At 43.4% G+C, this 16138-nt stretch overlaps 1 protein-coding gene across 7 annotated transcripts in view; it reads right to left on the bottom strand.

Annotated features, from left to right (window-relative positions):
- Positions 1-909: 909 nt before the first annotated feature.
- The window catches only part of TBXAS1 (thromboxane A synthase 1), a 265782-nt gene continuing 250553 nt past the window's right edge, over positions 910-16138 (bottom strand). For all 7 annotated transcript variants that reach the window (XM_017739992.1, XM_017739993.1, XM_017739994.1 and 4 more), the window contains 4 exons: positions 10214-10302; positions 7627-7764; positions 5572-5734; positions 910-4962 (listed from right to left, as the gene is read on the bottom strand). In XM_017739992.1, the coding sequence (XP_017595481.1) occupies positions 4888-4962; positions 5572-5734; positions 7627-7764; positions 10214-10302 (465 nt within the window). In that variant the 3' untranslated portion in view covers positions 910-4887. The remainder of the gene's footprint in view (positions 4963-5571; positions 5735-7626; positions 7765-10213; positions 10303-16138) is intronic.

The following is a 16138-nucleotide window of genomic DNA, read 5'->3' on the forward strand; positions in this document are numbered from 1 at the left end:
TGCAGGGAGAAAAACATCTTGGAGACGGATGAGATTTTTCAAGGTCAGAAGAAAGTGAGTGGGGCCAGTATGAGCCAAGCAATGAAACAATTTATAATCAGCTTTAAATTCTTTTACCATGCTTTCTACTGTAAACACATGGAAGAGTCTGGCATCAGGTGAAGCTATGTCCAGGATGTTTAACAAAGGGAAATGAGAAGGTGGTCATTTCCTGAAGTATCTCACACAGAGAGGAAATTCTGCAGTTTAATGCCAGGTAAGAATAGATAGTTCAAATTTGCAATCCACGAAGCATAATGATTTCTGCCACCCAACTCTGTTTTTCTAGGAATACTATTTATAAAGTACAAAACTGTAAAGCCTTTTTTCTATCAGCAGCCTCATTAAAAATACCATTTTACACTGACAGCTTTCTGTCATCATTACAAAGACCAGAAGACATTTAATAGAAGCTTTCCTTTACCAAGCAGCCTTTGCTTGGTATCAGCTGTCAGAGAATGACTAAAACCCTTTTCTAACACAGACATGCCAAATTTTAAACAAACTCACAGCTCAGCAATGCAAGACAACACACTTGCTGTTTCTGAGGAGAGGAATTATTTTAAACCAGCTCCCTTGTTCCTCCCTAGACCCAACTGCTGTTGACTGAAGCATGTTGTACCAGAAATGCTAAATAGTTACCATTACTTAAGGATATAAAGCTATGTTTTGCTGTTGCAACTATAAACATAATGCTGGGGGTGGGGTTTTTTGTTGTTATTGTTTTGGTTTTGTTTTGGAGATTGTTTGGGTAGCTTTTTGTTTTTTTTAGTTTGGTTTTTTTTTAATTAATTGTAAAACCAGCTCTGCTCAGGATCATGTTATATAGGTGCACAAAAACACTGTGATTATGGTGATATTACCAGTTTCTGTTTTGGACAGCTGCTGGCAGTCTCATGCCTTGTTTTTCTGGAAATGTGTGCTTCCAGAGGCTCACTGAGCCCAGCCACAGCTCACTCTGCAGGCGTGTTGCTGAGCTCACACAGCCAGGGTCAGGTCCAGCACCACTGAGTGTCCTGGTACAGTGTCTGCAGTGTCTGGGGGCTGTATTGCCAACTGTTACTGAGAAGGAACAAATGGCTTGGGGCTCTTCCTGTATTACTGGAAAGCTGGCAGCCTTTTTTCTGTCTTCTCTAGCTGTCTGTCTCAGCCTGCATGTAGAACAAGGGTTGATGCACTTCCAGAAATCTGCCTTCAGATGCAAAAAATAATTTCTCTGTTTCACAGTGCTACAAACTGACAGGTGAAAACACATAACACTTCCTAACCAGAAGCCTGCAGAACAGTTGAAAGACTGTTAGCACAGACTCAAGTGAGTTTACTTGCACACATACTGTCCATGTTCAACGTGGATGCAGCTGGGAAAGACTCTTGGTTCCCTTCCCAAGCCTGTAAAATGTGATGCACAGCTGCAGCCACTGCAGGACTGTTTTTTTCCAGTGGAATCAATATTTGAAATGATGCTGGTGGAGAGGAACCTCAATGCATCCCAGTCGTACCAGTTTGATGCCAGTGCCAGCAAGAGATGCACAGAGCCTGGAGAGGGATCACAGATCAGCAGGAGATCACCTGAAGAGCAGCACAAGGGAATTCCAGCCACTCCAGCCAGTAAGATGGGGCCCATCTTGACTGTCTCTGTGCAAGCACATGCAGCATGCAGAATGAAAAATGGGGTTAGAGATGTGCACTCCTGCAGGTCTGTGATCTCACTGGCATCACACAGCCATGGTGGGATGGCTCCTGTGACTGGAGGGCTGGAATGGAAGGATACAGGCTTCTGAGGAAGGACTGTTGGAGGAGATGAGCAGGGGGTGTCACCCTCTGTCGGTGACCAGGTGTAGTGCATGGAGCTCCACCTAGGGATGGATGAGGAGCTGACTGAGACCTTACAGGTCAGGATTAAAGGGAGGGATGAGGGGCCCAAACAAGCTCATTAATATTCAAAGATCACCTCCTCCAAGATCAGGAGTCATGCATCCCAACAAAGAGGAAGTCAGGCAAAAATACCAGGAGACCTTCATGGATGAATGTGGGGCTCCTGAACAAATCAAATACAAAAAAGTCTAAAGAGGGTGGGAACAAGGACAGGTATCCTGGGAGGAATACAGAGAAATTGTCTAAGCAGTCAGGGATCAGGTTAGGAAAGCTGAAGCAAGCCCTGATGGAAATAAATCTGGCCAGGCATGTCAAGGGCGACAAAAAAGGCTTCTATAGGTATGTCAGTGATAAAAGGAAGACTAAAGAAAATGTGAGCCCTCTAGCAGGAAACAGGAGATCTGGTTACCCAGAACATGAAGAAGGCTAATGTATTCCATGACTTCTGCCTCGGTCTTCACTGCTAAGTGCTCCAGCCACACCACCCACGTTGCAGAGGCAGGGACTGGCAAGAAGAGTTTATACAAAATCATGTGTAAGAAAGGGACAAGCTTGATTTAGGCTTGGAGTATTTTGTCAAAAATGAAGCACATGACAACCTCCTAATTCATGTAAGGAATACAAACAAGCCTTTGACAGACGACTTTAGATGGAATAAACTTGCTGCTCATTCAGGCAGGTGGGAAGTTTTTAGGCAAGGCCCATCCAGCTTTTTGCCAACTCTGTGTATAAGCTGCACAGTAAATCAGCCTCCAACATGCTGTTTTAAGGAGGGAAAAAGTTATGTAAAATGTGAAGAAACTAAGGTAAATACAGCATGTTGCATTTCAAATGAATAACAATCTATCCATCAGCAATTCATTTAATCACTGTGTCTGTAACAGGGAACTTCTGTTTAGCATGCCAGAGATGCTCCGTGGAAAAAGGAACAATTCCAAGACTGCCCCCGTCAGTACTTCACCACTACTACCTATAGAGATATGTTTAAAAAAAAAACACATGAAAGAGAAAGAGACAATCTTTGAGGAACAAGATCTAGTAATTTGATCAGTGTTCAGGCAGCATGTGGAAAGAAGGCAGCAAAAGATGCTTGCTGGAGAGAAACTCAGGGACCTAGCCAGGCATCAGTGAGCAGATGGCTCCATCCCTGCAGTGAAGCTGAGCAGTCAGTCTCTTCCTCCTGCTGCTGCAACACTTCTCTGTGCACACCACCAAGAGAGATGCTGTACCTAAGGAAACCTCAAGCAGACTATGCCAAGCAGGCAGAAGGTCAAGACTTGCAAAGAACCAAAGGTGCTTCATTATTTTTATAATGCTGCAAAAATTTTTGTTATATACAAGAATTTTAAAGAAAAAAATATAAGAATAAATAAAATCTTTAAAAGGATCTTGACACTGCACCAATCTCTTCTCATGGTTCTGTTGTGGTTTAACCCCAGCCAGCAGCTCAGCCCCTCAGAACTGCTCATTCACTCCCCCACAGTGGGATGAGGGAAAGAACTGTAAGAATGAGAAAACTCATGGATTAAGACAGTTTAATAGGTAAAGCAAAAGCCACACAAAACCCAAAGAATTCTTCCACCATTTCCCATGTGCAGGCATGTGTTCCACCACCCCAGGAAAGCAGAGCTCCAGCAGGTGTTAACAGTGACTTGGGAAGTCAAATACCATCACTTTGAATGTTGTCCCCCTTCCTTCTTCTTCCGTTGGTTTTATGTGCTGAGCATGGTGCCATAGGGTATGGAATGTCCCTGTGGTCAGTGGGGGTCAGCTGTCCCAGCTGTGTCCCCTCCCAGCTTCTTGTGCAACACTAGCTGTGTGGTGGGTGAAGGCTTTGCAGAGGAGTAGGACAGAGGGAATGTGAGGAATGGAAGTGTATGGCTGTTTTGGCTGAGAAGATGCACGTGCACAGTCACACAGCTAGAACGTATCCACGGGGCTGCTGCAGCTAGAAATCAGACAAGTTCCTTCCTGAGGGGAGTGAGGCACTTGGGACATGACCTGCTCCAGTGTCTCAGACGGAGTCAAGAGAACTGCTGGGTCTGATGATCCTGGATCCCACCCCTTTGCCACTGGCTCTAGTGCATGCATGCTCTTAATTTCCTTGATTCAAGGAGCTAGACAGGGATGGTGCCAGCTGCAATGCTTGGAAAGGAAAGGCCTCCCCATGGAGCAGATGTACCAACACCTTCTGATTACCTTTAAATTTCCTCCAGTCTTCCTGCTTGCTTTGAATTCATATCTTCTTTGACTCCACCTTTCTACCAGCAGTTCAGCAGCCAGCAAAATGGCTGTCACCTCATTTCTTTGGTCTTAGCTACTGGAACTTTACTAGTAAGCCAGGGAACTCTTCATTCTTCTTCTGTCATGTTGATGGAATGTGCCAAGTGCAAATCGTTAATCTAAGTGTATTTAAAATCTCTTCAAAGCATGAAGGAGGTGCAACTCCTCCTGCTTTACAGACACAGGGAGAGATTAAGCATTGTGCAGGAGCCTCAGCTTTGATTGTTAGTGGAGTTCATGATAAAATCCAATGCACTGCGTCCCAGGTCTTCTGCTGTAACTGTGGTGCCTTTGGGGCTTTCTCTAGAGAAGGGACTCACAAGTGCATGAGAAGGATGTGTCATGCAATGAATTGAAATTAAAATCTACTGTAAATTGTGGAAATTGAGCATGAGGAAAGCATTCTCAAAGATTAAGTGAAAAGAAGTGTGATGTAGAAAAGCAAGTGAAAGTGGGATGCTTCTTCACCGATACCATTCACAGCAATTTGAAAACCTCCAAAAAAGACTGTGGAGCCCATTTTAAAAAGTGACTGGAGGCTGTCCCACAGGAGGGCAGTGAGCAAGCACCTACTGACCATCAGAGGGACTTAGGCTCCAACCCGTCCTTGGAGTTTGGAAAAATAATTATACCCAGTGAATCACTAACAAAGGGCCTCATCCCAGAAGGCTTCAGGATGCACATTTCCATTTAGCGAGATTCCAGCATAATGTAGACTCCATTTTTTGGTCCAAGTGTGGCTTTTGATTTGAGCTGCAAAGGAATCTGAAAGAAAAAAGAGCATCTTATGTGCAGTTGTATGTGTTCGTTTATGTGTGTATGACAGCCCCACATACACACAGACATTTTTGCTGGAGGACCAGTTCATACCAGGATTACTGTGGAAGCTGTAAAGTACTTGTTTTACAGTCAGCTGTGGTGGTATAATATTAAATAGAATTTACAGCCAGAGGCTGAGGCAGTGGTTACCCAGGAATGCTGTAGATCTGAACAGAAAGAAATTAACTCTGTAAACTCTAGAGCTGGGTGCAAGCTCCATAGCAATAGGCCTGTACTGAAGAGCTGAGCTCCTGTGAGATATGCACACACATTCTCACCCTCTATGGATCATAGCATTTTGCCTGTGGTCTTGCCATACTGCTCTCCACTAAGGCAAGGCTGTGTAACAGGTCTTTTGTTGGAAAATTATATATCTTAAATCATATTTTGCTTAAAACACGCAGTCCAGGCCTCTTGTCCCTCCTTATTATGGAAGTGTCTCTACCAATTTTCTCAAATGAAGAGAAGTCACAAAGGCAAATCAGTTGTCCTAAGACACACTGTCAACTCCCTCAAGTTAACAAGTGTGATCTTTAAGCCTCTGCATTTACAAACCTCAGTCTCTGGGCAGGTCTTGAATTGAAACTTCTGCAAAATTCTCAGCAGAGTCATTTTTGTCTCCAACAAACCCATTTTCATGCCAATGCAGCCACGGGGTCCTGCCCCAAAGGGCAGGTATACAAAGGGATGTCGTTCCTTCTTGGCCTCCTCTGTAAACCTAAAAGATGCAGATATGGAAACCAGTTCAAGAAATGCTTTTTGCTCTTGATTCCACGTTTTTCATTCAAATCTCAAATGCTGGTTATTTCAATTGATCTTAATGGACAGTTCAAGGGGACTATTGACAGATTATGTCCTGACATCTTAAATAAACAGATAATTGACTTATGGCCATCAGCCTTTGTCAGCTGGTGATTTCAGGAGAGGATGTGGAGACATGAGTATTACTTCCAATCGATCTTTAATGAAAATCTCTCATCATTTTGGATTCACTTTCCAAGAACTTTAGACTGCTAAAGCCCAGAAAACTGATGCAGGGTAGAAAGAGATGAGAGGCAATACAAGCTATTTCAAACTTCGGAGAAAAATATTGTGTATTTCCACTAATTTCATCCCCATGCTTAGATAACCTAAGTAAGATTGAGACACTACTCCAAAAAGTACTGTAGAGGCCCCTACTTTGAGATTGAAGGACCATTAACTCATGTACTAAGCACTGTTGCATATCCCGTACAAACAGGTTCAGGCAATTCTTGCCTTGCTCACCCCCATATATCATTCTGGTAAATTTAAAGTCTCCCTTGTTTTAACTCCTATGGCCAATTTCAAAATGAAAAGGTGGTGGGGGGGTTGTAGCTGAATTATTTTATTTTTTGTTATGCTCTTATCATTCTTACTAACATTACCAACTGATACAAGCTGAGCAGAGTGTTAGTAATTATGCATCATTCCTCAGGGAAGGTTCAAAAGGGAATTAATCTCAGATTCATAATGAACAGCACTGTGTGAGTCAGGGGGACTGCAGCCCCCACTAACCATTTTACCCTTTCATACTACTGTTAAAGTGGTGAATAAACAATTAAGAAAGCATTTCTAGATAAGCATTGCTAAAAATGCCCACCCCAGACTTCCCGTTACTGCTAAGATTCCTCTCCAGCAAAATCTCTGGGCTTCTCTAACCCTGGCATTGCTCTTCTTCATGGCCAAAAGAGTCTGATGGAGCACATGCCTAGATTTGTTCCAGAAGGAGCATTAGGCAAACCCACCTACACCACACACGTGTTGTCTTATTGGCAGAGATAGTTCTGGGCTGCCTGCCTCACACCCAGTTGTTTGTGGAGCAGGCACTTTTTTTCTTAGTAAACTTTTCAATGTAGTGGTAGCTTAAAATGCATCTGCCCACAAAACAGTTTAAAAATATAGCTGCCCACAAGACTAAATTGTGCTTCCACACAGCACCACATCAGCTGAAACTCTCCCTGTAAGCTCAAGGCAGCACCTGTAACACAGGGCATGTACAAAACCACAGCTTGACAGGGTTCTCCCCACCCACTGAAGACAATAAATGCTCCATGTGAAACTATGTCTTGCCAAACAAGAACCAAGGATCCTGACTTACAGACAGACAGCAAATTCCCAGTGGGAGATGGGGTAGATTCCCCACTCACAGAGCAGCCACACTCTTATGTTTCAGGTGAAAAGGGTGCTCTAAACCAGCCAGGAGCTGGATGAGTTTCCCAGGTACATTCCCAGGTGAATATACTATCCCACTTCAGAATTTTGGCACCCAGAAGTGACATTATTCACAGTATCTGATTTGGAAACAGGTCTGAAAACCTGTGCCACAGTTCAACCTTGACCAAATCTCACACCTTCTGTGGGATACACCACTATCATCACTTGTCTGATTTAGTAGAAATCACATGTTTTTATGGTCCAAATGAAACTGTGCTCCTCTTGGTGGAAATGCTGGTTTGGAGGAATAGTGGGTGACTGTGGCTGTGAAAGAGCAGCCGAACCTGGTGTCTGCACTGGACAGGTTGGAGTTCTGTGCCCACAGGCCCAAGTAAGGACTTCAATTTAAGAATGAAAAAGCATTACTCCATGTACCTCTCAGGAATGAACTTCTCGGGTTCTGGCCAGAACTCAGGGTTGTGGTGAAGGTGTCCAACTGCAGTTTCAATGACAGCTCCAGCTGGAATATGCTGCCCCAGCACTACACAGTCTTCAGCTGCTTCCCTAGTGAATCTGCAACAACATCATGCATCCCAGATTATTAATAAAGGTTAAAAACACAGCAGGAGAGATCTATAAAAGTATCTGTCTTCATCTGACCATACAGTTGCTGGGTAACAATTCCTCATAGATAAATGCGAAAACTGTTGCTGATGCCAGTGTCTTCTCAGGTTATAATCATCTCCACTTAGAAGTCCATAACTCCAGCCCAGCTGGTTGACTTTTGCCCTTTTCACAAGAAAGCATTTCTGGTTGTGTACTGTTTTCCAAAGCATTAATTGCTAAACTGCAGTTTTGCTGTTGAAGTTGGGTTTAGACTCATTCTTTATGAAAATTGCTGATGAAATCTCTCAGTCACCTCTAATAACAGGTAGAAAGAATATGCTGGTTGGCTTCCAGAAAAAAAAAAGGATAGTAAATATAGCTTTGAGTTTGTTTATTTGAGAAGCTCCCCCTGTTGGTGCAGCACCTGAAATTTAGCAAGGGTTGGTTTCAATATTAGGGGTGAGTGTTCTGCTGCTGCTGCTACTCCAGAAATACAACCAATTCACAAGCTTTGGAAAACCACATTTCACATACACTCATCAAAGACAGGCATGATGGTAACAACAAAACTCTGCAGTCTTCTCCCACCCTGTGGTGATAGGTGACAGAGGTGTCCTTAGGAACCTCATAATGACAAAAAAATCACTCAGGAAAGCGGCCTGCTAAAGCCAAGCTTGTTTCTGTAAACCTTACAAAGGATTGTGTGTGGGTGTGCATGTGTGGTGGTAGGTTCTGATCCACATCTTTTGGGGCTATTCAGACCACAGCCATTCGCAAGCAGGTGGTCACTACCGATCCCAAATCAGCCCAGACCAGGTGGGTGCCCTGCTATCTCAGTCTGGGAGCTATTCCCTGGCACCAGCTGCAAGCACAGGGGTGAAACAATGTGCAGGAACTTCCTTTGCTGCTTCCCACACTCTGCTTAGAAAGTTGAACAAAGATTTCAGCTTCAGGGCTGTCAGTCTGGTATCATTACAGGAACACATTCTTTCCTCACTGTCACTCATCTCGCTTTCTCATAGACAAATAAATAACGGAGGCTCCAAACCTGGAACAAAACACTGGCATGCCAAAAAAAAAAAAAAAAAAAAAAAAAAAAAGAAGGATTGATTGAAGCTACCCTTCTCATTCTTATGTGAATTTGGTGATAACAGAAACATGAGTTCTGGGGGAGAAAGTTCTCTGGATAGTAAATTCATTTTAAAAAAATTAAAACCAACTCATTTTATAACAAGTTTGGCTGCTGCTGATTCTTCCCCTAACTCAGCTTTACCCTTGTCATAGGCAATTACCATCTTTCAGTGTCACTGGGCTGTTCTATCCATTCCACATCCATCAGAGTAAAAGCCAGATCAATAAACAGCACTGACAACACCAAACAAAACTTCAGAACAACTTTGCTCCATTCTTGTTTTGTCTCCCATCTGACAAACATAGATTGTCTCCCAGTGATACAGCCCAAACTCAAAGACCCCTGTCACTTTAACCAGCAAAACCATTTCCACCTGTACCCCAAGTTTAACACAGTAAAGACCCATCATCTCATCCAGGAGCAGATCTCTTTGATATTTACTCTCTGAACAATCCTGCAGATGCCCATGAAAAATATCTTGACTTCCAATCTTAATGAACATATAGCAGAGAATATGATTTTAAGCTTTTTTTAAGGTGCTTGCAGTCATGGGTTAAATTTTTCAAAAGCTCTCACAGCAAGCTCAGCTTTGGCTTCTTTCCAGTCATATGAATTTGCTTCATGAGAAGTATTGCAACTGGCTGATCCCTTTGAAAAATTCTATTTCTTAATATCTGTATTTATGCTTGTGATAACTTGGAGCTTTAACAATCAAACAGTTTTCTAACTTATTTTTCCCTTGTTTTCAGTTCATTGATATAGTGGAATTAGTCTTGTGTGAATTGGGACAAAACTTTTGAAAGTTCATGGATGTTAACCGTTAGTTTAGCTCTATTAGTGTAATGCAGTGCTAAGTGTGAATGGGCCAAAGTTAAACACACATGTAAAATACAACTTTCTGAATTGCAACCCTGCCACAGGTCAGGGCCTTAATAACCAACGGGGTAGGGACACATATCCCTGATGCCTGAGGCACATGGAAGCAGCAGCCTCTGGCTTTCTAAGGGCAGACCTGCTTCAAAATGGCTCCATCCTCTAACCTTGGGGGATGTGAAGAATGGTGAGGAAGCAACCTTGGCCAATTCACTGTAAAAATGTGCTTTAGAAATACCAGAATTATCCAGCTTTCCTTCAATAGGCTGCATTATATCTTTCAAATGCACAAAGCAGTATTGATGTTGGCACAGAGACTGAGAGACCATTGGTCTTCCAACATCAGATTTCCATTTAATAGAGCCAGGGAGCTATCCTGTGTAATCAGAAGGGGGAAAAAAAAAAAAATACCTGAATGCAGGTGGGTACATGCGCAATGTCTCTGCAATCACCATGTCCAGATAAGGGAGTTCTTGTACATTTTGGTAATCAGGGACCATCTGAAAGGGCAGGACGAAAGGAACAATTACGTTTTCTCACATGTTAAGTGCCAAACTCATCTCAGATTAGCTTTTAAATCATCTATTTTTTACTGGGCATCTTTCCTGTAGAAGAACTCGATGTCTCATCTAAAACAGTAAATGATAAAATTATACAAAAATGTGGGCAGTAATTAAATGTGTGTATAACATTCCTTTCATCATCAAAACGCTTTGGTGCACAGCCCAGCTGAAGATATAATAATAAATCAACTTGCTAGGGAGTACTAAAAGCAGGTCGTTACAGAGAGCATCAACAGCTACAACAGAGCTATTGTTTTACACGTGTACCAAAATCTGCACAGGACCCTTGTTTCTTCCCAAGGGCAAGAGCATGGCTCACACTTCATTCACAAGAAACAGCAAGTCCTTCAGTTACTGCTGTTGAAGTTGGAACAACCCCTCTGCACTTTCCCAGCTATAGAAATAAAGCACAGTGCTAGTGCTGTGATGCCTGTGGAGGGATGGAGATGGCACTGGAAGAGCTGGTACCCCGATGAGGAACAGGAAGCAGTGCTAAATTGATCTGCCAGGTAGGGTGGTGCTGAGGTATAGCCCAAATCCCACCTGGCAGGACTGTAGCAGTGCCTGAGCAGAGAAGCCTGTTTCCTCCAGCCCTTGTTTAATGCTGCTTAATTTTTCATGGTGGTCAATGCCTGAGCCCACGTTTTCACAATCCTACAAAGCCATTCAGCCCTTGACAAGGAGTGGTGGGCACTAAAACCCCAACAGGGCTGTAGCTCAGAAGGCTTTGCCCTCTGAATGGCAACAAACAGACAACGAGAGACACCAAACAGCAGCAATGGCACGACTCGGCACAGGGAGAAACAGGGAATTTCTTCCACTGTTACCTTCCTTGGAAAAAGGACATCTTCCCTGTTTTATTCAGTGCTCTCAGCAGAGGGCAGCCGAAGAACATCAAATAACCTCATCAGGAAAGTAGAGTTTTGTTTTAAATTAGAGCATCTCCTAAAGACTGACACAGAGAAAATTGGAGAAAAGCACAGACGTCAGACTAGACTAAACCTTTTATGAAGATTTGGGGCCCCTGCCGTTCAAAGGGGACTGGATTCCATCCTTCCTTTATTTACTACAGCACTTTTCATGTATAATGCATATTTTATTGAATTTTCATGCAAAAACATATGGTAGATACTGAAAATACTAAGCAGAGAACAACTCCAGATGGTATGCAGAAAAGGCATACAATAGAACAGGGATACCTTGCTGGATTAGGGTATCCCACTTATTCAGCACTAAGCCACCACGCACCATTTCACATTAACTGATCTTTTCTAGGAAGGAAATAGATACATTCTATTATCCCCATTTTTTGGCTCAGGAAAGAAAAGCAGAAGCAGAGAAAGTAATTTGCACGGGCTGAGTAGAACCAGTGTGTGTGCTCCTCTCTCAGGGGGAAAAATGCAACTCAGCTTGTCAATAGATGAAGTATTTTGTCAATTTATGACAAATATTATCAAAACAGGAAGTATGGACTGCACTGCCAGCCTTTCAGTGTGGCTTTTATCTTGTAGTGGTGCCTGCTAACTCAACCCTTTGGCTTAAGTCAGTGGTTATCAAACCAAGGACTAGGAGACTAAAAGCCACGTGAGAACCATGGCTGAAGGCTGTGTGAGGAACAGTGCTCCAATAATTCCAATAGCTAAAACCAAAGCTGGGAGAATTATTTTTATCACCCTTGTTTTGCAGAAAGGGATCTGAGGGCTGCCTAATTTTGTGTGGGAAATCAGTAGCAGACACTGGAAATGTAGTCTCAAATTTCAGGTCTTCACTCCCCTTCTCCATGCCCACCGAGGTGCTCCACTCCTCAATGCAAATGCATGCTGTAGTGTGCGTTCTTTTATTTTTTCTGCCCATTTTACAACTCTCTTTCAGAACTTTCCCCTGTCCTTTTTATACTGCTCTCCTGCATCTCTTGGAATCCTGAGTCAGCATCTGAGTCCTGTTCCTGCAATCCCTCATGATTTCATGGCCAGGCTGGCTGAGAGAAGAGTCCAGGCTCAGAGAAAATGAGTGGTGGAGCCAAGAGCACACCAAGATGTGTTTGATTCTCTGAACCATGCTCTTTCCACGGGGCCTTCCTGTCTCTCTCATAATCCCTCTACTTACTTCTGGAGTCAATAATTAGGATAATTATATGGTAACCTGATATAATAAGTAGCCACTAAATCAAACCATACATCAACGAATAATATAACACTAAATTATTGGAGCTTTGATTTGCTCTTTCAAATAGCTTCTATACCTTCAGGGGATTAGCAGTTCAGAAAACAAAACCAAGGTGTAAAATCAGCTGATTTTCTTTAGAAGAAAATTCCTTTTGCTTACATAAAGAAGGAGGGGTCAGTCAAATGGCAGCAGTGAACTCTGCTATCATGAGCATGACAGACACATCAGTCATTTCCTACATCTGATGCAACTTAATTACTGGCACTTCCATGCTTTTAGCATCAAAGTAGCTGGACCTAATTTAGTAGTTGTTTGCAAGGTCTGACCTGCAGCTGCGTAAAGTACACACAAGCCAAGCATCTCTATTCAGGAAGGACAGTTTGTTGCTTTTTTCCTCCCTTTCAAAGAAAATATTTTCCATTTGTTTTTCCACTCCCTCTCTTAAAAATATGCCTTTAGCCAAGCACATTTCAAAGGAACATAAATATGCTTTTCTCCCCTAAATGTCCCTATTTATATCTATCAACTGCTGGCAGGTTTGCTGGGGTGAGGGTGGTGTTGTGCAAACATGCCACTTTAACCCCCTGAAAAAAAAATTTGTCTAAATTGCCTTGTACTCAAGATGAGATGTTTTTTTCACTAAGAAAAATTCCTGTCTTTAACAAGCAGAGATGGGGGGCGTGAGGGAGGAAAAAGACATAGCAGATAATAAAACATCCTGTATTTTAATTTTGCAGCCACTGCTTTGCACAGCAGTTTTTCTTGTGCTTTGCATAGCCTCGTAGTGTCTTTTCCTGTTGATGTGGAAGTGAAATGGCCATGTAACATCTTGTGGCATTTCTCTGCATGCATGTTTCCCCAGTTTGGTTTCTGGATGGGTGGTGGTACACCCTTACCAATCCCAGATTGTTCAATCACTTCTGGCATCTAGTTTGGCCACAGGCTCTCCTTTATGATTGACAGAAAATCACAAGCCTCCATTACTTGGAAAAAGATGGGAAATTAATTCTTCATCCCACAGAGTACCCTGAGGTGAAATACCAGCAGTGATTATAAAATTGCCTATGTGCTACAAGGATGACGCGTGTTTTAATCCTCATATAAACTCCAAGAGAGATAACTACCTTCAGATCCACCTCTGCTTTTCAATATTGGTTTTAACGTTTTCTAGGCAGGCAAACCTATTTTTTACCACCGCCCTCAGTTAACTTTTAATTCCTCAATGAACAGCAAGGGAATCCAAGTGCTGACAGGAGCGGTCTGGCCAATCACTCTGCTGCAGTTTGAGATGTTACTGTTCCCAGTTGCTGGCTCTTCTTTGCTGGCTGTGGTTGGTGCCACCACAGCCAAGTCAGCAGAAGGGAACATATGCCCGCACCTCAGTTGCTTCCATACAACGTCCAGCATGAACCCATCTTCAGTGACAGCTCAAGACGAGACACTAACTTTTCCCCAAAGTAGCTGATGATCATCCTCTGTTCTGGGAATGGTAATTCAAAGTACACATCAGTGAATAAGAGATTTCCACTTATCCTATTGGCCATGCTCTAGTGATGCTCAGCATCCAGGAATGAAAAAAATCAGAGAAAATTTTGTGCAGCTGACGGTGTGACGTGCACCTGAAATCAATTTAGAAGCAGCAAAGCCTGCGGAGACCACATTCCTCACAAGGAGCACTGCTGAGTCATGGCCTGATACTGAACCAGCTGAGGTTTCTGAGAAATTGCAATCCAAATCCAGTGGCTCATGGGCAGGTGTGGCTGTGACAAAGTCCAGGTCAGAGAGATGACGTGCAGATCTGCTTAAGCACAGACGCAGATCCATGAGTTATCGTGTATGCATAGCTACACAGCCCACATGGGCTCTCCCCCAAAATGTAGACTTTGGATAGCAATAGGATAGGAGTCAAAAAAAAGCCAATATCACCCCTCAATTACTCTCACCCGACTCCCTTTCAAATTGCCCAAAGGGCTATTCAGACCACAGCCATTCACAAGCAGGTCAGTAATGTTTCTTGATCAAATGGGTCAAAAGCTGCCAATAGATCAAAGAATCTGCCTGGGTTTTTGACCTCTCTGGCCACCTCTAGGATACACTAACAGAACTAGAGCCTGTGTGCCTCACTCAGCCTGAGAGAGGGGGAAAAAATGTAAGAACGTTAAGTACAAGAAAGTCAAATTAGGGTCGCCCCACAACAACTTTGCCAACAACCATATCACCAAAGGAAAGGTTAGAGACAGGACTGCGCTCAAAATGCAGATCAATGAAACAAAGGGGTGGGTTGGTTTAACAGGTACCTATCCTTAACTCACTTAAAGAAACCTTGTCTCATGTTTTACCCCTTCCATGACAACATGCTGGAACCCCTGTAAAGCACCAAACCAAAGCCTCCCTTCGATCTCAGGCAGCAGGATAGGGACCAAGTTGATGAAGTAAAATTTCTTAACTTTATCCCCAGAACTTGGACCAAACACTTCAAAAATGCTTAAGGCAGTCCTCATACAACACTGACTGCTCCTCTGCTGTCTGTGGTCCAGCCTGCACCTGCCAGGTGAGATGTGTCTCTGAGCCAAGGCACCAGGCAGAACCAGTCTGTGCTGCTCAGGAAACAGGACCCTGAAGCTCCTGAGTCGCACTTGCTCTGGGAGACAGATCATGGCCTTAAGACAGAGAAGAGTCTGCCTAAAATCACCAAGCGTCTGTTGGCCACTTCTAGTGACAGAGGCCTACAGAACCTTCTAGCAAAATATTAAGTTCTTGACTACAGAACTAAGGACAAGGTTCAGGAATGAAAAATGGGGCAACAAGCCTGATTTCCAGATTAAGAGACTTTCTGAGCTGCCTGACACCTCTCAAAGCCTTAGAGCACACCTTGGTAGCACTAGAGCATCTACCATCAGCATTGTGCTTTCTCACTTGCTCTCAGAAATCAACGTTAAAGTTCTCAGCTCCATCCCCTCTTGCATCTTTCCCCAGAAGCAAGAAAAAGCTATCCGAAACTCATACTACCAAGCTTTCAATTTATTTCTTTGTTCCATGTGGGTCACCTGCCACCTTTTTCATCTGCTTGGGTTGTTATTCAAATTGAATTTTGTCAGGCTCTCACCCCCACCCTTGGTGGCTGCTCACTGGCTTTGGCAAAGTTTCTTTGCTCATTGAAGCACATCTCAAAATGTGACAACATTCAGTGCTTCAGACACCTCAAACAAACTCCTCCCAGCTCCTCCTAAAGACTGCGAGTGCTAAACAAATTTAATCTTACAGCTTTTTGTTCAAATCACTTGCCAGTCACCCTCACCTCCAACTCCACCTCTCTCTGGGTTCACTACCATGCAAGTCAACTGACCGCACACAGAGGAAGGTGCCGATTTGCAGGCGGAGTTCAGAGCTGCTGGGAAAGGCTGGCGCACCAGTTTCGCACCGATAACCACATTACACACAGACCTTGCAGCCAAATTCCCTCCACCCCTTTGGTGCAAATCCACACAGCTCCCTGGGGCTGTGTCAGTGTAAGGGAGAGGAAAATACAGTTCTAAGGATGTACCAAACAGTGCTGGGGAAAGAGCCCGAAGGTATAAGGTTACACCAATGTCAACTCACTTTAACG

The sequence above is a fragment of the Corvus brachyrhynchos genome, unplaced genomic scaffold (genome assembly GCF_000691975.1).
Source record: "Corvus brachyrhynchos isolate BGI_N302 unplaced genomic scaffold, ASM69197v1 scaffold27, whole genome shotgun sequence".
Taxonomy (NCBI): Eukaryota; Metazoa; Chordata; class Aves; order Passeriformes; family Corvidae; genus Corvus; species Corvus brachyrhynchos.